This window comes from Aquarana catesbeiana, linkage group LG13 (assembly GCF_042186555.1).
Source record: "Aquarana catesbeiana isolate 2022-GZ linkage group LG13, ASM4218655v1, whole genome shotgun sequence".
Classification (NCBI taxonomy): Eukaryota; Metazoa; Chordata; class Amphibia; order Anura; family Ranidae; genus Aquarana; species Aquarana catesbeiana.
Genome location: NC_133336.1, coordinates 82,403,686 through 82,429,275, shown reverse-complemented (window position 1 = coordinate 82,429,275; position 25,590 = coordinate 82,403,686). Strand labels below are relative to the sequence as shown.

At 42.0% G+C, this 25,590-nt stretch overlaps 1 protein-coding gene across 5 annotated transcripts in view; it reads left to right on the top strand.

Annotated features, from left to right (window-relative positions):
• Window positions 1-25,590, top strand: part of SIPA1L1 (signal induced proliferation associated 1 like 1) — a 522,698-nt gene that overhangs the window by 488,698 nt on the left and 8,410 nt on the right. For all 5 annotated transcript variants that reach the window (XM_073608614.1, XM_073608616.1, XM_073608618.1 and 2 more), the window contains one exon: window positions 19,251-19,397. In XM_073608614.1, coding sequence (XP_073464715.1) covers window positions 19,251-19,397 — 147 coding nt within the window. The remainder of the gene's footprint in view (window positions 1-19,250; window positions 19,398-25,590) is intronic.

The following is a 25,590-nucleotide window of genomic DNA, read 5'->3' as shown; positions in this document are numbered from 1 at the left end:
GGTCATCAAAGTTCTACCTGAACAGCAGGCCCAGGGGTTCACTAACCTTCCAGCGGCCTTATGTTATGTTGTTGACGCCATCAGAGATTCTATCATGCAAACCTCTCGTCTTTCACTTGGGTTGGTGCATATGCGTAGGATCTTATGGTTGAAAAATTGGTCAGCCGAAGCACCATGTAAGAAGCTCTTGGCTGTGTTTCCTTTTCGTGGTGCAAGGTTGTTTGGAGAAGATTTGGATAACTATATCAAGAGAATCTCTTGTGGGAAAAGCACTCTCTTACCTGTTAAGAAGAAGAGTAAGCGTCCCTCTTTCAAACGGACACTTTCCCCAGCGCCAGGGGCATCTGCCTCCAGGCAGTCACGACGGCCTCCTCCGTCTGGGGCAAGAAACAAGAGTCAACCCCAGGGACAAAGGAAGTCCTGGGGGAAGAAGTCTTCTAGACAAGACACTAAAGCCTCTTCCTGAAGGGGCGCCCCAGCTCGCTCGAGTGGGGGGAAGACTGCTGCAGTTCTCAAGGCTCTGGCAGGAGGACTTCCAGGACAGATGGGTAATCTCCATTGTAACCTTAGGGTACAAGCTGGAGTTCCAAGAATTTCCCTCTCCTCGTTTCCTCAGATCAGGTGTTCCCAGAGACGAAGCAGTCGCTCCTTCTAGCGTTAGAGTGACTTTTGTCGCAAGAGGTCATTATGGTGGTTCCCACAGAGGATCAAGGATTGGGCTTCTATTCCAACCTTTTCACGGTCCAAAAACCAAATGGGGATGTCAGTCCCTTTCTGGATTTAAGAGATCTGAATCGATTCCTAAGGATTCAGTCCTTGCGCATGGAATCAATTCGGACAGTAGTCTCCATCCTGCAGGGAGGAGAATTTTTGGCATCGATAGACATCAGAGATGCATATCTACATGTGCCCATTTTTCCTGCTCATCAGAAGTTTCTACGCTTCGAGATAGGAAGGCGCCATTTCCAGTTTGTGGCTCTGCCCTTTGGGATAGCCACTGCACCTCGAGTGTTAACAAAGATCTTGGCTCCTCCTCTGATCAGATTAAGGGCTCAGGGTATAACTGTCATGGCATACCTAGACGACCTGCTCTTGATAGACCAGTCGGTAGCCTCCTTGAACAGGAACTTGAGGACCACAGTCAAGTATCTGGAACACCTAGGTTGGATCCTCAACCTAGAAAAGTCTTTCCTAAAACCAGTAAGAAGACTGGAGTATTTAGGTCTGATCATAGATACAAGCCAGGAGAAAGTATTTCTTCCGAAGGCGAAGATTACTGCTTTAGGGGAACTGATTCTGACAGTCAGGACCAAGGAGGGTCCTTCTGTCCGCCTTTGTATGAGGCTGCTAGGAAAGATGGTGTCTTCATTCGAAGCCGTTCCCTATGCTCCGTTTCATTCAAGACTGCTGCAACACAGTATTCTATCGACCTGGAACAAGAAGGTTCAGGCATTAGACTGTCCGATGCACCTGTCTCAGGCGGTGCGTCAGAGCCTCAATTGGTGGCTAATACCCGAAAACCTGCAGAAAGGGAAATCCTTTCTACCGGTTACCTGAACGGTGGTAACAACAGATGCCAGTCTGTCAGGTTGGGGAGCAGTTCTGGAACAGTCTGCGATCCACGGGCTATAGTCCAAGACCGAGAGGACCTTACCCATCAACATTCTGGAGATCCGGGCGGTATATCTAGCCCTAAAGGCCTGGACTGTCAGGCTACAGGGTTGCCCGGTCAGGATTCAGTCCGGCAATTCCACAGCAGTGGCTTATGTCAATCATCAGGGAGGCACCCGGGCTGCTCAAAAAGAGGTGAACCAGATCTTAGTCTGGGCAGAGATGCATGTGCCATGCATATCGGCAGTTTTCATTTCAGGGATAGAGAACTGGCAGGCGGACTATCTAAGACACCAGCAGTTACTCCCAGAGGAATGGTCTCTGCATCCCAACGTTTTTTTGGCCATATGCCAAAGATGGGGGGTTCCAGATGTAGACCTCTTTGCTTCCCGATTCAACAAAAAGATAAACAGATTTGTGGCAAGGACAAGGGATCCTCTTGCATGTGGGATGGATGTGTTGGTGATTCCGTGGCATCGGTTCTCACTGATTTATGCATTCCCGCCTATTCTGCTACTGCCATGACTCCTTCGCAGGATTAGGCAGGAAAGGAAGTCGGTATTTCTGGTGGCCCCCGCTTGGCCCAGAAGGACTTGGTATGCAGAAATAGTAAGCATGATGGTGGGTTCCCCGTGGACCCTACCGGTACGCCCAGACCTGTTATCTCAAGGTCCAGTGTTCCATCCTGCTTTACAAACGCTAAATTTGATGGTTTGGCTATTGAGACCCATGTTCTGAAGAGTTGTGGGCTTTCAGGTCCTGTGATATCTACCTTGATCAATGCAAGGAAGCCAGCTTCCAGAATGATTTATCATAGAGTCTGGAAAGCTTATATATCCTGGTGTGAATCCAGGGGTTAGCAGCCCAGAAAATATGTGATTGGTAGAATTCTTGATTTTCTACAATTGGGATTAGAAATGAACCTGGCCTTGAGTACCATCAGGGGCCAGGTCTCGGCCTTATCAGTATTATTTCAACGGCCACTTTCTTCGCATTCTTTGGTCCGAAACTTTATGCAGGGGGTGATGCGTCTTAATCCTCCGGTTAAGGCGCCCCTAAACCCCTGGGACTTGAACTTGGTTCTGTTGGTGTTACAGAAAAGGCCTTTTGAACCAATACGTCAGATCCCTTTGATCTTGCTGACAAGGAAACTAATTTTTCTGGTAGCCATCTCTTCTGCTAGAAGAGTATCAGAATTAGCAGCTCTTTCCTGTAAAGAGCCTTATTTGATTGTACACAAGGATAGAGTGGTACTGCGCCATCATCCTAGTTTTTTACCAAAGGTGGTTTCAGATTTTCATCTAAACCAAGACATTGTTCTGCCTTCCTTTTTTTGTTCGTTTGCTCGTTTTGTTCGTGCTGCCAGAGGGTCACAGTAGAGGACAGGCAGCGTCAAAAGCTACCATTACTAAATGGATTAGACAATTGATTATTCAGGCTTACGGTTTGAAACGGAAGATTCCTCCATTTCAGATCAAAGCACATTCCACAAGGGCTATTAGTGCTTCTTGGGCAGTGCATCACCAGGCCTCTATGGCTCAGATCTTCAAGGCTGCAACCTGGTCTTCAGTCCATACATTCACCAGATTTTATCAGGTGGATGTGAAAAGGCATGAGGATATCGCCTTTGGGTGTAGTGTGCTGCAGACAGCGGTACAAGGTCCTCAGGTCTGATTGTACCCTACTTGGTTGTGATTCCCCCCCCCCCTCAGTTGGCATTGCTTTGGGACATCCCATCAGTTATTACTGTGGCTCTGTGTCCTGTGATGTCCGAGAAAGAAAATAGGATTTTTTTTATAACAGCTTACCTGTAAAATCCTTTTCTTTCGATGGACATCACGGGACACAGAGGTCCCGCCCCTCTTCTAATACACTTATATTGCTTTGCTACAAAATTGAGGTATCTCTGGAAGGGGAGGGATTATATATGGGGTTGAACTTCCTGATTAGGGTGTGACCAGTGTCCAATACCTAGTGGTACCTACATAACCCATCAGTTATTACTGTGGCTCTGTGTCCCGTGACGTCCATCGAAAGAAAAAGATTTTACAGGTAAGCTGTTATAAAAATCCTATTATATATAAATATATATACACACACGCGCCGGCGTATAACACGCACCCCAAGTTTAGGAGAGAATTTTAAGGAAAAAACTTTTAGGAGGGAAGTTTAAGGAAAAGAAACTTACATTAAAATGCCCATCAATGCAGCCTCATCAGTGTCAGTGCAGCCTTGTTAGTGCAGCTTTGCCCCAGTGCAGCCTTGTCAGTGCAGCCTTGTCCCCAGTGCAGCCTTGTCCCCAGTGCAGCCTTGTCCCCAGTGTCCATGCCTGCCGCCGCCGACATACACATGCTAGTAGTTTTAAATATGGCGCTGCGGAGTTCGGAGGGACTCGGCGCCGGCGGAACTGAACGAACGCCGCCGAGATACACATAGTGGAGTGTATTCGGCTCTTTCCGGCGCCGCTCACAGTCCCGCCCAGTCCTGCCCTATGATGGACATAACACAGGTCCAATGGCGGGACTGGGCGTGACTGTGAGCGGCGCCGGAAAGAGCCGAATACACTCGACTATGTGTATCTCGGCTCTGTGATTTCGGTGGCGCTCGTTCAGCACCGCCGAGTCCCTCCGAACTCCATGGCGCCATATTTAAAACTACTCGCTATGTGAATGTTGGCGGCGATCGCCGCCGATAGCTCACAATTAGCGGGGATCGGCGTATAACACGCACCCACGACTTTCCCCTGATTTTAAGGGGAAAAAAGTGCGTGTTATACGCCGATAAATACGGTATATATTAAATACACTGCAGCTAACTGAATCACCTGCCTGCCTGAAGTATATTAGAAACAGTACACCAGGAACGAACTTCAATCATATCTAGCTAAACTGGATACAGTGGATTGATATCTATCTATATATATATATATATATATATATATATATATATATATATATATATATATATATATGACTGACTGTATATATATATATATATATATATATTAAATGCACTGCAGCTAACTGAATAACCTGCCTGCCTGCTCTAAATGACACTCTCTCGGTCCACGCCGGCAGCGACACACTACACAAGGCCGACGCGCAGGTGGCTTTATATAGTGTGGAGCGTGGACTTAGTCCCGCTGAGCCATGATTGGCAAAAGGCACCCTGCCTTTGGCCAGTTATGGCTCTCTTAGCTGAGGGTGCTGTGATTGGCTAAAGCATGCTGGTCATGGTGCATGCTCTGGCCAATCATCCTACAGCAATGCACTGCGCTCCCGCAGTGCATTATGGGCCGTTACACACCGCTTGAATTTGGTGCGAACGGCCCATAATGTTCGGTTTTCGACGAACGGGCGAACAGCCAATGTTCGAGTCTAACTCATGTTTGACCTGAACAGAAAGCTCATCCCTACTCAGGAACTGCATTCTGTACACAACAAATAATTCTAAAGAACATTTCCAAGCTTAAAGTGATATTAAAGGTTCAGTTTTTTATTTTCTTTTAAAATAGTAAACATGTCATACCTGCTCTGTGCAATGGTTTTGCACAGAGCAGCTCTGGTTCTCCTCCTCTCGGGTCCCCCACTGGCGCTTCTGGTTCCTCTCCCTTCGAGGACCCCCTCCAGCAAGCCACTTTCTGGGAAAGGGGGGTTACTCATGTGGGCGCGATCCTAAGCCAAACTGTGACACGCTGAGTGCGGGGCGCCCCTGCTCCCTCGTCACTGGATTTGATTGAGAGGGGAGAGAGAAAGCAGCACCGCTGCTCTTGTGCACAGTGCTGGACCGGGATAGGGCTCAGGTAAGTATAAGGAAGGGATGCTGTACTGAACAGTAAAGCATATGTGCAAAAACCATAAGTGAAATGAAATGAACAAACACAGTATAAAGTGTCCACATATGGTAAATGGATGATTCCAAACTCAAATTAATAAGAGGAACTGGTATGGACCAAAAAATTATGTGAAACTAGAAAATAAAGTCAATGGTGCACAGTGTGGATCTGTGACTGTGAGTCAACAACGGGGTACAGAACTTAGTAGCTGTAAACCAACATCTCGATATGGGGCATCAGAATGAAAACATCAGGAAGTAAGATAAGATGGGTACTCTTACCAGATGACGTGGACTCCACTGTCATATGACATGGAGTCAATGGTGCATGGAGCCAAACCTAGGCTGGAAAACGATATCCGGAACGGTGGAACCTCTGTCTCACTTCTCGACATCTCTGGAGGGGTGAAGAAACATCAGGAAGGGCCGCCAACTGGATATCAGCCAATAGACCTCAGGGATGTGTTCCAAGGAGAAGCCAGGGACAGATTTGATCCAGACACGATCCAGACACCGTGATGGAAGTAGGGCTACTGGAAGGCAGTTTCTTGCATCGGGGTAATATGCAAATAAAAAATAAAAAGCTTCTGCATAGTGCAGGTAAACCAGGGATTTTTATTTCTAAAAATACCATACAAGAAATGGATAAAAGTGATCACAATTGAAATAAAATCTAAGCAGCGTAAGGAAGGGGAGATCTCCCCTTCCTTACGCTGCTTAGATTTTATTTCAATTATGATCACTTTTATCCATTTTTTGTACGGTATTTTTAGAAATAAAAATCCCTGGTTTACCTGCACTATGCAGAAGCTTTTTATTTTTTTTTTGCATATTACCCCGATGCAAGAAACTGCCTTCCAGTAGCCCTACTTCCATCACGGGGTCTGGATCAGATCTGTCCCTGGCTTCTCCTTGGAACACATCCTTGAGGTCTATTGGCTAATATCCAGTTGGCGGCCCTTCCTGATGTTTCTTCACCCCGCCAGAGAAGTCGAGAAGTGAGACAGAGGTTCCACCGTTCCGGATATCAGTTTCCAGCCTAGGTTTGGCTCCATGCACCATTGACTCCATGTCATATGACAGTGGAGTCCACGTCATCTGGTAAGAGTACCCATCTTATCTTACTTCCTGATGTTTTCATTCTGATGCCCCATATCGAGATGTTGGTTTACAGCTACGGAAGTTCTGTACCCCGTTGTTGACTCACAGTCACAGATCCACACTGTGCACCATTGACTTTATTTTCTAGTTTCACATCATTTTTTGGTCCATACCAGTTCCTCTTATTAATTTGAGTTTGGAATCATCCATTTACCATATGTGGACACTTTATACTGTGTTTGTTCATTTCATTTCACTTATGGTTTTTGCACATATGCTTTACTGTTCAGTACAGCATCTCTTACTTAATTGTTTCACTACACCTTAACTTCCTAATACTTCTTAGCGCTGCATTTTTTTCCCAGTTACCAGTTATTGTTTGTCACAATGTATGCAGCTGCTGGCTCACATATATTTTATTTTTGCTATTAGAGCGCAGTGTTTTCATATTCTCTTGTAAGTATAAGGAAGGGGTTAAGGGAAAACTTGCAACCAGAAGGTTTTTTTACCTGAATGCATTAAGGTAAAAAAAACCTTTAGCCTTTAGAACCACTTTCAGCTCTTCTCATATATCAACAATTGTTTGCAGCAATGTGATAATAAGTATCTGTTTTACAATTCGGATGTGTTTGCAAACAGCTTATCAGCTACTGAAAACATTGGTTTATTGTAATCAAATTATTGACATATTCATGGAAGTTGAGATCTGACTTTGAGGAGTTCTGCAATGCGTTTTGCAGTTAAGTAAACGTTCTATTTCAGAAGCCAGTGCTTAAGGTTCACATCTCTAAATGCTGTTTGTATGTGAAGTAGACGCAGAACTTTAACATGCTTTTAGAATGGCATTTCTATTTTTTTTAAACTAAAGTCAAATTCATTTTATGTTGGTCTAATGTCTTTTATGCTGGGTACATGGAACTTGTGGTGCAGTAACGCACCCATGTAACACGTTTCTTCACACATTAAAGTGTATTGCGTTAAGGCAGCCCATTCAAGTGAGTTGGCAACACAGAGTACCACAACGCACAGTAGTGTGTTACCACATTTTATGGTGTGCTGGCATGTGCCGTGCCGTGGCGTGGATTCCAGTTCCATCCAACGTGTTTTGTCATACATTATGTCATCAGATGCCCCTGATGGAATATCAAAACAAGCGCTACTTGACCTCTCCTGAGTGAGGATCATTTGTGTCTTTTATACACCGTGGTCTGCATGGTGGCCCTATCACTGAAAGGCTTTGAGGCTATTGGGATACACATTCTATTTTTTTCTTCTGCTACACATTGAGAAGAATGCTCAACACATTTCTGGGCTTTCTTTTGGGAATTCATAATTCTTATGTGTTTTAATTGATGTTTTTTACATTATGCACATTGTAGTCACTTGTTAGGAGCATTATGTGCTTTTATAAGCGCTGCATTTCTGTTTTTCTATCTCATGTATACCATGTATTAGGGTAGTAAGCGAGCTAGTTTTTATTATTATGTTTGGGTATCTAGCACGGTTTTTCACATTCAAAATTAATGGCACCACAATGAGCCAATGCATGTAATATGCATTACAGCAACACAACCACAATGGAAACATGTGAGCCCAGCCTAATTACTAAGAAATTATCAGTTGTGTTGTGTCCTCATGCTCAGCAGGCAGAAAATAAGTAACTATGATTATGCAACATGAGTTTTCCCATGCACTACCTCTATCTGGGCTGTAAGAATGCATTGAGTTGTGTAGTATTTTTTCCCTTTTTTTTTTTTGTATAATCTGTTCATAAAATTATAAAACAAAACAAACATGGAAAAAAAGAAAAATATTTCCAGAATTCATACAACACAAACATATTACATACCAAGTATATTTAAAAAAAAAAGATTTCCCCTCCTCTCTCCCCAATCCCCCCCCATCCGCCCCCCCCCCCCAATCCCCCCACCCCCAATCTCCCCCCACCCCCAATCCTCCTCCGTCCATAAGCTCCCCTCACCATTCCTTCTTTCTTGAGTCACCTTAATTATTCTATAACTGATAAATGATCTACCCCTATGCTTCCATCTAGTCCTAAAATATATGGTGTCAATCCTGGTAATAACAGCCAGGGTCCCCACATTTCACCAAATTTATTTGTTAAACCCCTATTCTTATATACCTGCCGTTCTTTTAACAATAGATAATTCACTTGTATCCGCCATTCCTCATATGTTGGGCTTCTGGAGGATATCCATTTCATTGCTATTAATTTTCTTGCAATAAATAGTATCCTATTAAAGATTAATCTAGTTGCCGGAGTATATATTTATTTTTCTAAGTATCCTAACAAGCATATTTTTGGATCTATCGGTATCTGGGTTTGGTACACCTGGTTAATCGTTTCTATCACAGTCTGCCAATATCTAAACAATTTAGGGCAATTCCAAAGCATATGCATTAAGTCAGCAGATACTTTTGAACATCTCGGACATTCTGATGTTTCCCGTCTACCCCATTAATATAGTTTAGCTGGTGTCCTATAAGCTCTATATATTATGTATAATTGGGTTAAGCATTGCTTTGAAGATATTGATACAGTTTGTATGAATTCCAATATAGCCTGCTATGTTTCATCTGTCATTTTTCCAAGATCTTTTTCCCATCCTTTTCTAGCTAAGCAGCTATTTGTTTCTCTTGTCTGCTCAGACGACCATAAGGAGTGGAGATCAAACCCTTTTTAACCTGTTTCTTTGCTAGGGTATCCATAAGTATCTTAACTTTTTTAAACTGACTCTGTAGTGCATGGTGCAATTGTAAATATTGAAAAAAAGTATGAGAAGGCAGTATGTATGTTTTCTGTAAATCTTGAAATGTTTTTAACCACTTGCCGACCGCCTCACAACGATATACATCGGCAGAATGGCACGGGCAGGCAGAGTCACGTACCTGTACGTGATCTGCCTCCCGCGGGCGGGGGGTCAGATCAGAAACACACACCCCCCCCCCCGGTGCCCCCCGAGGCGGTCGGCTTTGGTCTGGGAGCGATGAGAGGTGAGGGGGAGACCAGCCGTTCGTGGCCCCCTCCTCGCGATCGCTCCCAGCCAATGAGAATCTTCCTTTGCTGTTGTATGCTAAACAGCAGCAAAGGAAATTATGTCATCTCTCCTCGGCTCGGTATTTTCCGTTCGCGCTAAGGCGAACGCAAGCGTCGGTCTGGCGTCAAATGTAAACAGCAATTGCACCATGCATGTGAGGTATCACCGCGAAGGTCAGATCGAGGGCAGTAATTTTAGCAGTAGACCTCCTCTGTAAATCTAAAGTGGTAACCTATAAAGGCTTTTAAAGGCTTTTAAAAATGTATTTATTTTGTTGCCACTGCACGTTTGTGCGCAATTTTAAAGCATGTCCTGTTTGGTATCCATGTACTCGGCCTAAGATCATCTTTTTTACTTCATCAAACATTTGGGCAATATAGTGTGTTTTAGTGCATTAAAATTAAAAAAGTGTGTTTTTTTCCCCAAAAAATGCATTTGAAAAATCGCTGCGCAAATACTGTGTGAAAAAAAAAATGAAACACCAACCATTTTAATCTGTAGGGCATTTGCTTTAAAAAATATATAATGTTTGGGGGTTCAAAGTAATTTTCTTGCAAAAAAAAATAATTTTTTCATGTAAACAAAAAGAGTCAGAAAGGGCTTTGTCTTCAAGTGGTTAGAAGAGTGGATGATGTGTGACATAAGCTTCTAAATGTTGTGCATAAAATGCCAGGACAGTTTATTACCCCCCAAAATGACCCCATTTTGGAAAGTAGACACCCCAAGCTATTTGCTGAGAGGCATGTCGAGTCCATGGAATATTTTATATTGTGACACAAGTTGCGGGAAAAAGACAAATTTTTTTTTTTTTGCACAAAGTTGTCACTAAATGATATATTGCTCAAACATGCCATGGGAATATGTGAAATTACACCCCAAAATACATTCTGTTGCTTCTCCTGAGTATGGGGATACCACATGTGAGACTTTTTAGGAGCCTAGCCGCGTACGGGACCCCGAAAACCAAGCACCGCCTTCAGGCTTTCTAAGGGCGTAAATTTTTGATTTCACTCTTCACTGCCTATCACGGTTTCGGAGGCCATGGAATTCCCAGGTGGCACAAACCCTCCCCAAATGACCCTATTTTGGAAAGTAGACACCCCAAGCTATTTGCTGAGAGGTATAGTGAGTATTTTGCAGACCTCACTTTTTGTCACAAAGTTTTGAAAATTGAAAAAAGAAAAAAAAAATGTTTTTGCTTGTCTTTCTTCATTTTCAAAAACAAATGAGAGCTGCAAAATACTCACCATGCCTCTCAGCAAATAGCTTGGGGTGTCTACTTTCCAAAATGGGGTCATTTGGGGGGGGGGGGTTGTGCCACCTGGGCATTCCATGGCCTCCGAAACTGTGATAGGTAGTGAGGAGTGAAATCAAAAATTTACACCCTTAGAAATCCTGAAGGCGGTGATTGGTTTTTGGGGCCCCGTACGCGGCTAGGCTCCCAAAAAGTCCCACACATGTGGTATCCCCATACTCAGGAGAAGCAGCTAAATGTATTTTGGGGTGCAATTCCACATATGCCCATGGCCTGTGTGAGCAATATATCATTTAGTGACAACTTTGTGCAAAAAAAAAAAAAAAAAATTGTCACTTTCCCGCAACTTGTGTCAAAATATAAAATATTCCATGGACTCAACATGCCTCTCAGCAAATAGCTTGGGGTGTCTACTTTCCAAAATGGGGTCATTTGGGGGGGGTTGTGCCATCTGGGAATTTTATGGCCTTCAAAACTGTGATAGGTAGCGAGGAGTGAAATCAAAAATTTACGCCCTTAGAAATCCTGAAGGCGGTGATTGGTTTTTGGGGCCCCGTACGCGGCTAGGCTCCCAAAAAGTCCCACACGTGTGGTATCCCCGTACTCAGGAGAAGCAGCTGAATGTATTTTGGGGTGCAATTCCACATATGCCCATGGCCTGTGTGAGCAATATATCATTTAGTGACAACTTTTTGTAATTTTTTTTTTTTTTTGTCATTATTCAGTCACTTGGGACAAAAAAAATAATATTCAATGGGCTCAACATGCCTCTCAGCAATTTCCTTGGGGTGTCTACTTTCAAAAATGGGGTCATTTGGAGGGTTTTGTACTGCCCTGCCATTTTAGCACCTCAAGAAATGACATAGGCAGTCATAAACTAAAAGCTATGTAAATTCCAGAAAATGTACCCTAGCTTGTAGACGCTATAACTTTTGCGCAAACCAATAAATATACGCTTATTGACATTTTTTTTACCAAAGACATGTGGCGGAATACATTTTGGCCTAAATGTATGACTAAAATTGAGTTTATTGGATTTTTTTTATAACAAAAAGTAAAAAATATCATTTTTTTTCAAAATTTTCGGTCTTTTTCCGTTTATAGCGCAAAAAATAAAAACGGCAGAGGTGATCAAATACCATCAAAAGAAAGCTCTATTTGTGGGAAGAAAAGGACGCAAATTTCATTTGGGTACAGCATTGCATGACCGCGCAATTAGCAGTTAAAGTGACGCAGTGCCAAATTGTAAAAAGTGCTCTGGTCAGGAAGGGGGTAAATCCTTCCGGGGCTGAAGTGATTAATGAATTGTCGGTATAAAGCTGTGCAATATATTTTATCCCCTTTTCTCTCCATACTCCAAATCCTTTTAATTTGTCTAGTTCCTTTTAATTTTTATTACCCCACAAGGAGGAGTATGCTGATATGTAATTATATTGCATAATATGTTTCATTTCCTGCCAGGCCTTATGTATAAGTCCAAGAGTTGGGGCTTGCCCATTAACCAGGCTACCTGATTCTATTTGAGCTATCAAATGGTATTGTGAAGATCTACTCAGAATTATTGATTGAATAGGGTCTGTCCAATCTCTTACTTCCCATCCTGCCATCTGTTGTCGTTGTGCTGCTAAAAAATACATTTTAGCATTTGGAACAGCAAGGCCACCCTTATCTTTGGGAAGTTGTAAGGTATAAAGTTTAATCTAGCATTTTGCCCCTTCCATAGCAAGGTTCGAAACAGGGAGTCTATTTTTTTTTAAAAAGCATTTAAGTGGTATCCAGATCAGTGAATTGTGTAAGACATATGCCCCGTACACACGGTCCGACTTTGTTCGGACATTCCGACAACAAAATCCATGGATTTTTTCCGACGGATGTTGGCTCAAACTTGTCTTGCATACACACGGTCACACAAAGTTGTCGGAAAATCCGATCGTTCTAAACGCGGTGACGTAAAACACGTACGTCGGGACTATAAACGGGGCAGTGGCCAATAGCTTTCATCTCTTTATTTATACTGAGCATGCGTGGCACTTTGTCCGTCGGATTTGTGTACACATGATCGGAATTTCCGACAACGGATTTTGTTGTCGGAAAATTTTATCTCCTGCTCTCCAACTTTGTGTGTCGGAAAATCCGATGGAAAATGTCCGATGGAGCCCACACACGGTCGGAATTTCTGACAACACGCTCCGATCGGACATTTTCCATCGGAAAATCCGACCGTGTGTACGGGGCAATAGAGTAACTGTGGGGCCCACACGATTTTTATTAAATTTGCTAGCCCTACAATCGATAGCGTTAGTTTGGACCATACTTTACTCTTCATCCTAAACTTATCTAATATGGGGGCTAGGTTATAATTAATATATTCTGTTAAATTTGAAGAGATCCTTATCCCTAAATATTTAAAGGATGTAACAACCTGTATTTTATGCTCTGTTGTAAGGCCACTGTTAACTCATCAACGGGGAGTAGTACTGATTTTTCCCAATTTATAACAAACCTCCAGAGTATCTACCAAAACTTTAAATCAGCTTTATCACATATTGCAAAAAGAATGCCAGCAACTCTGTTGCTTCTTCTTAAATCTTTATTGAGCACAAACAGCAGTGTGACATCAAAACGCAAACGTGTTTTGGCAAAAGCCTTCGTCATAGCATACAGATTTACCATAAAATCAAGTTTGAATAGGAAAAAGTATCCAATCCTTCAAAAACGGGGGGCGGTACAATCCAATTTAAAATCAATTAACAATTAAAATCATGTGAGTTTGGTAGAACCAGAGACAAAGGGGAGGGAAAGAATGGAAACACAGACTGAAAACTCAAGGGCAAACAATTATTATGTGGAATCAAATTAAACTATTTTAAAAACAAATTCACATCCATTCTATTGTTCATTCCACTAGGAGATCGAGTATTAAATCTGTGTATCCACCACACCTACCGCTGAAGTAGGGTATGGCGTGTATCCCCCCCCCCCAAAAAAAAAGATCTTCTCACCTGTTCCAAACTGCAAAAGGAAAAAGACTCCAGATTATCATCATGGACTGTTCTAAAATGTTTAGATACATATTTTTTGCATTGCTATTTAAAGTGTCATTGAGTGTGCTGTTATTCTAATGCCCCGTACACAGGGTCGGACTTTGTTCGGACATTCCGACAACAAAATCCTAGGATTTTTTCCGACGGATGTTGGCTCAAACTTGTCTTGCATACACACGGTCACACAAAGTTGTTGGAAAATCCGATCGTTCTAAACGCGGTGACTTAAAACACGTACATCGGGACTATAAACGGGGCAGTGGCCAATAGCTTTCATCTCTTTATTTATTCTGAGCATGCGTGGCACTTTGTCCGTCGGATTTGTGTACACACGATCGGAATTTCCGACAACGGATTTTGTTGTTGGAAAATTTTATCTCCTGCTCTCCAACTTTGTGTGTCGGAAAATCCGATGGAAAATGTCCGATGGAGCCCACACACGGTCGGAATTTCCGACAACACGCTCCGATCGGACATTTTCCATCGGAAAATCCGACCGTGTGTATGGGGCATAATACATAGATTGTGGATAGTGCATCCCACATATTGTACTCTACAAGTACTGCAATCAATTAGGTAGACAATCCTCTTTGAGTTGCAATTCATAACACTTTTTACTGGATATGTTCTACCTGTTGAAAAAGAAATAAACTTGCTTTCTCTGTGTCTTTTACACTGTTTACAGGTGTTATAACCACAGGGATAGGAGCCCACTGTCCTTAACCATGAAATGGAAGGGAAAGTGGAACGGAATAGAGAAGGCGAAAGCATAGTACCCAGAGTAGGAGCTTTCTTACTAGAAAAACTGCACCCCTGTCTTAAAATATGATGCAAAGTTTTGTCCGCATATAGGACAGGGAGGCAGTGTTTTATGATAGAAACAATCTGTATTGTTGTGAGTAAGTGGTCACAAAGTGAACACCTCCCCTCTGTCTCCCAAAAATAACGCATCATGTGCGTATTATGAAATTTTATTGACTCTTCCTCCTCTCTCAAAGCCCCTAATAGCTGTTGTCTGTCTGATTGCTATTGCCAACAGTTCTGTAGCCAATCGAATAGTAACTGTGACAGCAGGCACCCCTGCCTGGTACCTCGACGCAATCAAATGCTTTGGCTGTGTTTAGTGATAATATGGCTCTCTTCCCTACATTATCTGTTGGTATCTGTAGGTTTAAGAAGAGTCTTCTCAAGTTCGTTGTTGTGGACCTACCCGGTATAAAACCTAATCCTGATCCTGGTCCACATGCACCAACATATGTATAATCCTATTTAGCCTATATGCCAAGACCCTTGCCAGGGTCTTAGCATCAGAGTTTAATAGCGAAATTGGACGATAAGATTCTGGCAATAGATGGTCCTTATCTGGCTTGGGTATTACTATGATGCAAGCATCATTCATGGTTTCCGGTAACTTAGATGATGCATGTGCATGATTCAGTACTTTCAGCAGTTCTGGCAGCAAGATGTCTCCATAGGTTTTATAGATTTCTGATGGTAAGCCATCTAAGCCAGGTGCTTTCCCATTAGGGAAATCTGAAACTGCCATAATTAATTCATCTAATCTTAAAGGTGCATCCATATATTCTCTTTCCTCATTTGAAATAGATGGTATTATAAAAGGGTGCAGGAAATCTTTAAGTTAATTCTGATGATAAACGGCCTTACTCTGATGTAGATCTCTGTAAAAAGTAGTAAATGAGGATAATATATCCTCTTGGTTATGGGAGATATTCCCATTTGATATGCGTATACAGGGGATGAAGTTAGAGTTAGCCTGGGATTTAGTAATAAATGCTAAAATTTTCCCATTTTTCTCACCCTCCTCAAAATATTTACTCCTTGCCAAAGATTGTTCCCTTTCAGCTTTTTCCATAACTGTTCTTTTATATAGAAGTTGAACATTCTTCCGTATAGCTTGGTTCGCAGGTGTAGGATTCTGAACATATTGAAATTCTTTTTGTCGTACTTCTTCTGCCAGTAAAGTTTCCCATTCCCTACTTGTCTTTTTAAACCTACTTATAGCTTGTATCATTAACCTCCTGAGAAAGGCTTTCATAGTATCCCATACCACCTGAGAAGTGGTTGATTTTGTATTTTCAAGAAAAAAGTTAATTAATAATTTGCATGGACTCCCTCTGGATCACCTGCAGCCATGAGGCATCCATGCACCAATAACTTTTGTTATGTGGTTTAATTTTTCTTATGGTCAGCAAAACTGGAGAATGATCCGAGATCCCCCTTGCCACATACCGTATATCAGAAACCAGGGGAAAAGCTAATTCCGTGCCCAGAGTTAAGTCAATCCTGGATAATGTACCATAAGTAGAGGAGCAACACGTATAATTGTATACTCCAGGATTGAAAAGGCGCCACATATCACACGGTCCCATCTCCCGCAGATGGATGGCAAAGGGGGTCTCCGATTGTAGGCCCGCCAGGTATCGATCCATACTCGCATCACATACATTATTAAAATCCCCCATTATCATTGTTGGGATACCAGGATGTTCAGCCAGAAATGTGCTAATCCTCCGCAATATTTCTGAGTTATAAGGTGGTGGTATATATACTGATCCTATTATACATTTAGTTCTAAATAATGAACATACCAATAGGACATATCTACCCTGGGGATCTATCAAAGTCTGTCTGCAGGAAAATTGTATCTTAGTTGATATTAACATGATAACACCTCTTGAATATGTAGAGAACTCAGAGTGGTATTGAGTAGAAAACTTTGCATTTTGTAATAGTGAGACAGTGTCATTTGTGAGATGAGTTTCCTGTAGACAGACTATTGATGAATTATATTGTTCCAGAATGGAGAAAATAGCCCTTTTTTAACCGTATCCTTCAATCCTCTCACATTCCAGGATACAAATACTAACTCGATAGCCATTATCCCCATTTGTTATATCTATAGCCAAGATAAAGAAGGAAACATAACCTGGTATTTCAAAAAAAAGTAAATTATAGCACATATGTGAGAGCTCCTCGACGGGGAGCAGATGGGGAGAGAGAGGAGGAGAAAAAAAACTCACAGACCCTCCGACACCCACCCTCACACACCCTCATTCTAAAACATTTTCCCCCAAGGAAAAAAACAGGAGTTAGAAAAAAAAAAAAACAGTTATCCCAGGCCTGAATGTGAACATCCACCTAGCTGCATCACACCCCCCCTACTTTTAGCTTATAATGTTTAGGGCAGGAGGGAAAAAAAAAAAAAGCAAATTACTTTTTCTCAGCTGGGTCTATCTCTGCAAGCAGAAAACAGATGTTGCTCATTTTTGTCCAGCCATATTGTGGCCTTTTTAGAATTATCAAAAAAAATTGTCTCGTCTTTAACAATAATCCTCAGTTTAGCTGGGTATAACATTCCGTACGTTATTTGAAGTTTGCGAAGATGCTTTTTAACTTCTGAATATTCTGCCCTCATTTTTTGTATTTCAATAGAGTAATCTGGGTAAAAGGAAATTTTTGGTCATTTAACTTCTATAATGCCCTTTGTTCATGCCAAGGCCATTATTTTATCTCTGTCACCAAAATTCAGCATTTTAACAATAAATGGGCGTGAACACTTTCCTGGGGGGGGGGGGGGGGTTCTTGATGGTATCCTATGAGCACACTCGACAGAGAAGAAAAGGGAGAAATGCTTTTTGTCAAAAATCTCCAACAGCCAATGTTCAGTAAATTCTGTAGCATTTCTTCCTTCCATCTGTTCCGAGAGGCCCAATATCCTGACATTATTTCTGCGTAACCTGTTTTCTAAAGTGTCTATGTAATTAGCATGGTGTTTGGACTGTAAACCCAGTGCTTTTAGAGCCCGTCGCATAGAGGCCGAAGTATCTTCAACATTGCTAATTCTATCCTCCACAGTAGTTGTGCGTTCTCAAACTTTTTCCATATCATGGCATATAATGGTAATTTCCTCACGTAAATACTGAAATTGGCTTGATAATGTGATTAATGTAGTATTGCATATCTGTACTGCTTGAAATACATCTTTTAAGGTTGGTTATCCTCCCTGTGCATTTTGAATGCTCTTTGATAACGGATTTACTTCCAGATCTCTTTTCATCCTCCTTGTTCCCCCTTTTCCTCCTCTGTGTAAGCTTATTTTTTCCCTTTCTTAGTATGTATGAAATGCTGTGGCATCACCTATTGCACACATCTGCTTGTAGTATGTATGCTGGTACTGATGTGGTCTGAGAAGCAAAGTTAGGCATGCTTCAGTCCAGTAAAAAGGACTCACATTCTCTTCTAATCTGTTGGTTTTACATCTGTTTATACAGACATGTTCAAAGAGAAATATTAATGCAGCTATCCAGCTGTGACATGGTACTCAGGGCATTGACCTAAATCTGCTGTCGTATGTTGTACCTGTTCCCTAAATTGACTCTCTTCTAAGAAAAGTATGGAGAAAGCCAGTGCTGAATTCTAATTTGAGAATGTTAAATTCCTCCTGCCATTCTGATGCTTTGGGTTAAATAGTTCCAAATCTCTGACCTAGAGGAAGTATAGAGATCAAAAATTTGGATACCTCACACACACATTTACAGCATGCTTGTTCAAAGCAAGTATTTATCTACATACACAGTAGTCCTGATGAAACTGTACCATCGTAAAACGCGTTGACACCTTGATTTGGATTAGTTCACCTGCAACATTGATTATGTAACAATTAAAGGCCATACTCATTTAATTATAAGTGTTCATTTTACAGCCCAGTATTAGAGTGTATTTTATATATTGGGGAAGTGTAGCAATGTTTTCCCCATTTTTTAATGTTGTAATGATTCTTTTTAGTGTGATTTGTAATTAATTTTGAGTATTTTATATTTGGTATGTAGTGCCAATAAAGTATATATATTTTTTTAGATGACAGAGAAGGTATTTACACTCTCTGCTCCAGTTTTTTCTCAACTTCAAAGTTTGTCACTCAGAAGTATTTGAAACCAGACAAAGAAACTAGCATTTTCAAACGATGGCCTGCAATAGCAGCCACCTTACATTTTTAATGATAGAGTCACTTTAATAAGTTTTAGTTTTTTGTTTTGTGTAATTGATCAGTCCAAGTTTAAGAAGCCAGAGGGAAGAGCACATCAAAGGGTGGAACTCTGGGACTGTACAGATGATCTCAGATTTAGTAACTAGATGGTTTCCTCAGGGACAAGACATAGCACCTAAAACCCTAACCAGGTTTTCATGACTGTCGCTGCTCCTGCAAATATGCCAGCAGATGTTATAGAACTAAAGGCCAGCTTAACCAGTTATTGTCTTGAATATGGATTGATTTATTTTCAAAAAATATTCAACAATTTCCTGTTTGTTCATTTTATTTTTCAGGTGAATTTTCTGCCTCTGATACCTCCCTCACAGACATTCATGATCAAAGAAGGCAGCCTATGCCTGACCCTGGACTAATGCCTTTGCCAGATGCTGCATCTGACCTGGAGTGGTCAAACTTGGTGGATGCTGCCAAAGCCTTTGAAGGTAAGAATTTTACACTAAGCAGGCAGCAGAAACCTTACTATACTTTCCAGGCCATTTAAAGAGGAAGTAAACTTCCATCTTTAAATTTTACCTATAGGTAAGCCTATAATAAGATTTACCTATAGGTAGTGTAAATATCTCTTAAACGTGCACCGTTTAGGAGATATTTACTGTACATGCAGCCAGTGAAATCACTGGCGCATGCGCTGTGAAGGCCATTTATTCAGAGCACTGTGCCGTGACCGGTGGCGCCCGTGCGCGGGAATGATGTCATTGCGGCCCCAGCCAGTCACAGAGCCGGAGTCCGCGGACCCGGAAGCAAGACGGGTGAAGATGGAAGCTGTCTCCAGCAATGACATCACATCGCTGGAGGGCTTTTGTTTTGATGTAAGTTTCACATAATGTGCTAGTGTTTGATGCATACTAGCACATTATGCCTTTGCCTTGCAGGTTAGAAGAAAAAAAAAAACGTGCAGTGGTATACAACCGCTTTAAGGCTTTATATCCTGCATAGCTTAACCAATTGCCGACCAGGCTTTTTTCTGGCACTTTTTGCTTACAAGTTTAAGTGTTTTTTAAAATTACTTAAAAACCCCAAACATTATACTTTTTATTATTTTTTTTTTATATAGCAGAGACCCTAGAGAATAAGATGAAGATTGTTGCAATTTTTATCTCACACGGTATTTAAGCAGTGGTTTTGCAAATGCAATTTTTTTTTAGAAAGAATAAACTTTAATGAATTTTTAAAAACAAACTACCCCGATTTGTTTGTAAAATGTAAAAGATGATGTCATGCCGAGTAAATAGATACCCAACATGTCGCACTTAAAAATTGTGCATGTTCGTGGAATGGCAACAAACTATGGTACTTAAAAATCTTCATAGGTGATGCTTTAAAGGCCTTTACAGGTTACCTGCTTAAAGTTACAGAGGAGGTCTAGCGCTAGAATGTAAACATCCCTTGTAATAGAAATAAGGATGACAGGTCCTCTTTATGAAGAGATCTGAGGTCAAAAAGACCCCAAATTTCTTCTTTACATTTTTAAAAGCAAAAGATCAAAAAAAAAATGTTTATTATTCACTTCCAACCTGGACCAGAAGTGACGTCATGATGTCACTCCTGTCCTCCAAGGCCATAGAGGCGATCAAAGAGTATTTAGTCCTTGATCACCTAAGGAAGCATGAGCAGGGGACGTCCCCTCCTGCCGCTTCAGAAAGCATTCCAGCGGCTCATGAGCCAATGTTTAGAGGAAAATAAAAAGCTATGTCCATTGCTTATATTTATAGCCACTCTATCAATCTGTGGCTGCCATAAAATATTCTATCTTAACCGCTTCCAGACCGCCCACCGTACATATACTGCGGCAGGGCGGCCCCGCTGCACAAAATTACGTAAATGTACGTGATTTTGTGCATGCGGTGTAGGGCACAGCGTGGGAGTGCGCGCCCGCTGTTATTGGACACAGCGGGAACCAATCAGTGGGTCCGGCTGCCATGACCCGCTGATTGTTCACAGGAGACACGGAGCAGCGGTGTGCCTATGTAAACAAGGTACACCGCTGATCTGTCAGTGAGGAAAAGAGAGATCTTCTGTTTCAGCTAACACAAGCTCTGTTTTCCTCCAATGTAACACACACACACAGTTAGAAAGAGAAACCTCCCTAGGACACTCTTACCTCCTTGATCGCTACCCTAGTGTTAACCCCTTTCCTGCCAGTGTCATTTATACAGGGATCAGTGCATTTTTTTAGCACTGATCACTGTATTGGTGTCACTGGTCCCCAAAGAGCGTCACTTAGGGTCAGATTTGTCCCCCACAATGTCGCAGTCCCGCTAAAAATGACTGATTGTCGCCATTACTAGTAAAAGAAAAAAATATATAAAAATGCCATAATTCTAACCCATAGTTTGTAGACGCGATAACTTTTGCACAAACCAATCAATAAATGCTTATTGGGATTTTTTGTACTAAAAATATGTAGCAGAATACATACTGGCCTAAACTGATGAAGAAATTCAATTTTTTTTTTTTTTTTTTTATTGGGAATGTGTTATAGCAGAAAGTATGGAATATTGTTTTTTATTCAAAATTGCTGCTCTTCTTTTATTTATAGCGCAAAAAATAAAAACTGCAGAGGTGATCAAATACCACCAAAAGAAAGCTCTATTTGTGGAAACAAAAGGACATAAATTTTATTTGGGCAGAGCGTTGCATGACAGCGCAATTGTCCGTTAAAGCAACGCAGTGCCGAATCACAAAAAATGGCCTGGTCAGGAAGTGGTGAAAACTTTCCGGGGGGGGGAAGTGGTTAATTAAAGAGTACAGGACACAGACAAGGTGACCCTGATTCTTATATAAAATTACAAGCTGCCCAAGTAAAACTGTTCTTACAGATCTTTAGAGCCGGTTCACACGGGGGCGACTCCCGTTCTGTACAATGGAACCGTTCTAATCGGAGCGACGCAAGTCGCTCTGACTTAGAAGAAAGGTTCCTGTACTACTTTGGGGGCGACTTGCATAGACTTCTATACAGAAGTCGTCTTGCAAGTCGCCGCGGCAGTCGTGTGCAGGTCGCCTCGGTGAGGCGACCTGCAAGTCGTGCCGCTTCTAATGTGAACCAGCGCTAAGTGTAGTGTTTGCATAGACTGTTTCTGCTTTACTTGCAACAATCTTACTGTGTATTTAACCACTTGCCCACTGGATACTTAAACTCCCTTTCCTAACCAGACCAATTTTCAGCTTTCAGTGCCTCACATACGCAACACTGTACCCATATGAAATGTGTGTCCTTTTTTCACACAAATAGAGCTTTCTTTTGGTGGTATTTAATCACCGCTGGGTAATTTTTTTAATATAGCGCTATAAATGAAAAAAGACTGAAATTTTTGTAAAAAAATTTATTTTTCTTAATTTCTGTTATAAAATTTTGCAAATTAGTAATTTTTCTTCATACATTTTGGCCAAAATGTATACTGCTACATATCTTTGGTAAAAATAACCCAAATCAGTGTATATTATTTGGTCTTTGTGAAAGTTATAGAATCTACAAGCTATGGTGCCAATCATTGAAAATTGATCACACCTGATGTACTATCTCATTTCTTGAGACCCTTACAAGCCAAGAAAGTACAAATACCCCCATATGACCCCTTTTTAGAAAGTAAACAGTCCAAGGTATTTAGTGAGAGGCATGGTGAGTTTTTCCAAGTTGTCTTTTTTTCCCACAATGCTTTGCGAAATGAAGATTTTTTTTTTTATTGTTTATTTTTTTACATAATTGTCATAACGAGTTATTTCTCACACACAGCATCTACATACCACAAATTACACCCTAAAATACATTCTACTACTCCTCCTGAATATGGTGATACCACATGTGTGAGACTTTATCACAGCCTGGCCACATACAGAGGCCCAATATGCAAGGAGCACCACCAGGCGTTCTAGGGACATAAATTCCACATATAATTTTCTAGACTAACCTTTACATTTTTGAAGGTCCTGGAGCACCAGGACAATGAAAACACCCAAAAAATGACCCCATTTTGGAAAGTAAACACCCCAACGTATATATTCTAGAAGGGATAACAAGTCTTTTGAACATGTCATTTTGTTCCACAAGTTTTTGGGAAATGTGTAGAGAAATTGAAAACGCATTTTTTTTCCCACAAAGTTATTCATTTATAAGATATTTTTAACACAAAGCATGTACATAGCAAAAATTACACCCCAAAATATATTCTGCAACTCCTCCTGAGTATGGTGATACCTCATGTGTGAGACTTTTACACAGTCTGGCCACATACAGAGGCCCAACATGCGGGGAACACAATAAGGTGTTCTAGGGAGATACATTTCAAATCTAATTTGACTACCTATTACACTTTTGTGAGGCACTGTAGTGGCATGGATAAGTACTAATGTGGCACTGATGATCACTGATGTGGCAGGGATGATCACTGATGTGGCAGGGATGATCACTGATGTGGCAGGGATGATCACTGTTGTGGCACGGATGATCACTGTTGTGGCACGGATGATCACTGTTGTGGCACGGATGATCACTGTTGTGGCACGGATGATCACTGTTGTGGCACGGATGATCACTGTTGTGGCACGGATGATCACTGTTGTGGCACGGATGATCACTGTTGTGGCACGGATGATCACTGTTGTGGCACGCACGGATGATCACTGTTGTGGCACGCACGGATGATCACTGTTGTGGCACGCACGGATGATCACTGTTGTGGCACGCACGGATGATCACTGTTGTGGCACGCACGGATGATCACTGTTGTGGCACGGGTAAACTCGCTGTTGTGGCACGGGTAAACTCGCTGTTGTGGCACGGGTAAACTCGCTGTTGTGGCACGGGTAAACTCGCTGTTGTGGCACGGGTAAACTCGCTGTTGTGGCACGGGTAAACTCGCTGTTGTGGCACGGGTAAACTCGCTGTTGTGGCACGGGTAAACTCGCTGTTGTGGCACGGGTAAACTCGCTGATGTGGCACGGGTAAACTCGCTGATGTGGCACGGGTAAACTCGCTGATGTGGCACGGGTAAACTCGCTGATGTGGCACGGGTAAACTCGCTGATGTGGCACGGGTAAACTCGCTGATGTGGCACGGGTAAACTCGCTGATGTGGCACGGGTAAACTCGCTGATGTGGCACGGGTAAACTCGCTGATGTGGCACGGGTAAACTCGCTGATGTGGCACGGGTAAACTCACTGATGTGGCATTGATGAGCCATGGATGGGGATGGATGAGCCAGGGATGGAGCATGAATGAGGATGGATGAGTCAGGGATGGAGCATGGATGAGCATGAATGTGGATGGATGAGCCCAGGGATGGAGCATGAATGTGGATGGATGATCCAGGAGCATGAATGTGGATGGATGAGCCAGGGATGGAGCATGGCTAAGCATGAATGTGGATGGATGAGCCAGGGATGGAACATGGATTTGGATGGATGAGCCAGAGATGGAGCATGGCTGAGAATGAATGTGGATGGATGAGCCAGGGATGGATGAATCGATTAGCCCAGGGATGGAGCATGAATAAGAATGGATGAGCCAAGGATGGAGCATGGCTGAGCATGAATGTGGATGGATGAGCCAGGGATAGGCACAGATCAGCCTTGTGGGCACTTCAGATCCAGCCCACAGCGTTGCTGCATCGGCTCCCTCCTCTCCTCACATGCTGTACCGATTGGCGAGGAGCCAAACCGGACATGCTCCGGTTTGTTTACAAGTGATCACTCAGTCATTGGACATTGCTTCAAAGGGAACTTCCACAAGTGAACCCCTCAGCCCCTTAGACTCTTCATCATTTGTAAATATAATATTCCTTCCTCACACTTTCTGGCTTGTCTAGGACTAGGTTGTGCTCCCAGATTTCAGTTCCATCTTTCTTCTATCTTGTACACAGCTCCTATACCTTTGGCATTGCAGATGCATCATGTTCTCTATAAAAAGTAATGGTTGCCCAAACTACAGACGTGAATCAGCAGTGACAATGTTGACCTGCAAACATATTCCACTGTAGTGAAAACAGTCACAGCCTAGAGTAGCAGCTCTGCTCTGAATTTAGGAACAGTGCAACATTATTCCATTCCATCACAGGAAGCTGTAATAGGTGGATTTTGCTGGCAGGATTAATAGGAATTTGTGGGATTTTTGAGAGTGCGAGAGAAAACTAAATGCAGATGCACTTATAATTTAGTTCAGCATCATGTGCTTTTTGACATTTACCAATAATAGTGATCTTACATTTACATATCTAGCTGATAAAATGAAAATTACAGATTGCATAGCCCTCTTTGTTTTAGCACGCTGCCTATTGACAAGTATTTCATCTTTACAGTATGTACGTGTCACAAAAGTTAAGTGTAGAGATAGCATAACTTCATCAAATCCAAACTGTTTTGATTTTCAGAAATTGAGCTCAGATAACCTTAAACTCTTAAGGCTTCATGTACACTGCTGCTGGTAAACGGATGTTTAGAAGCAGTTTGGTGTTTTTTTCAGCTGGCCCTGGACTCTCCTCTGTGGTATCTTATCAGTACATGTACACAAGGTCATTTATAGTTGTTCAGAGGCATTTTTTGGAAAGCAAAAAAATGCGTTCAGAGGCATTTGAAATGCCAAATGCCTGTAACAGTGTGTAAAACACGGCATGTAGCCGC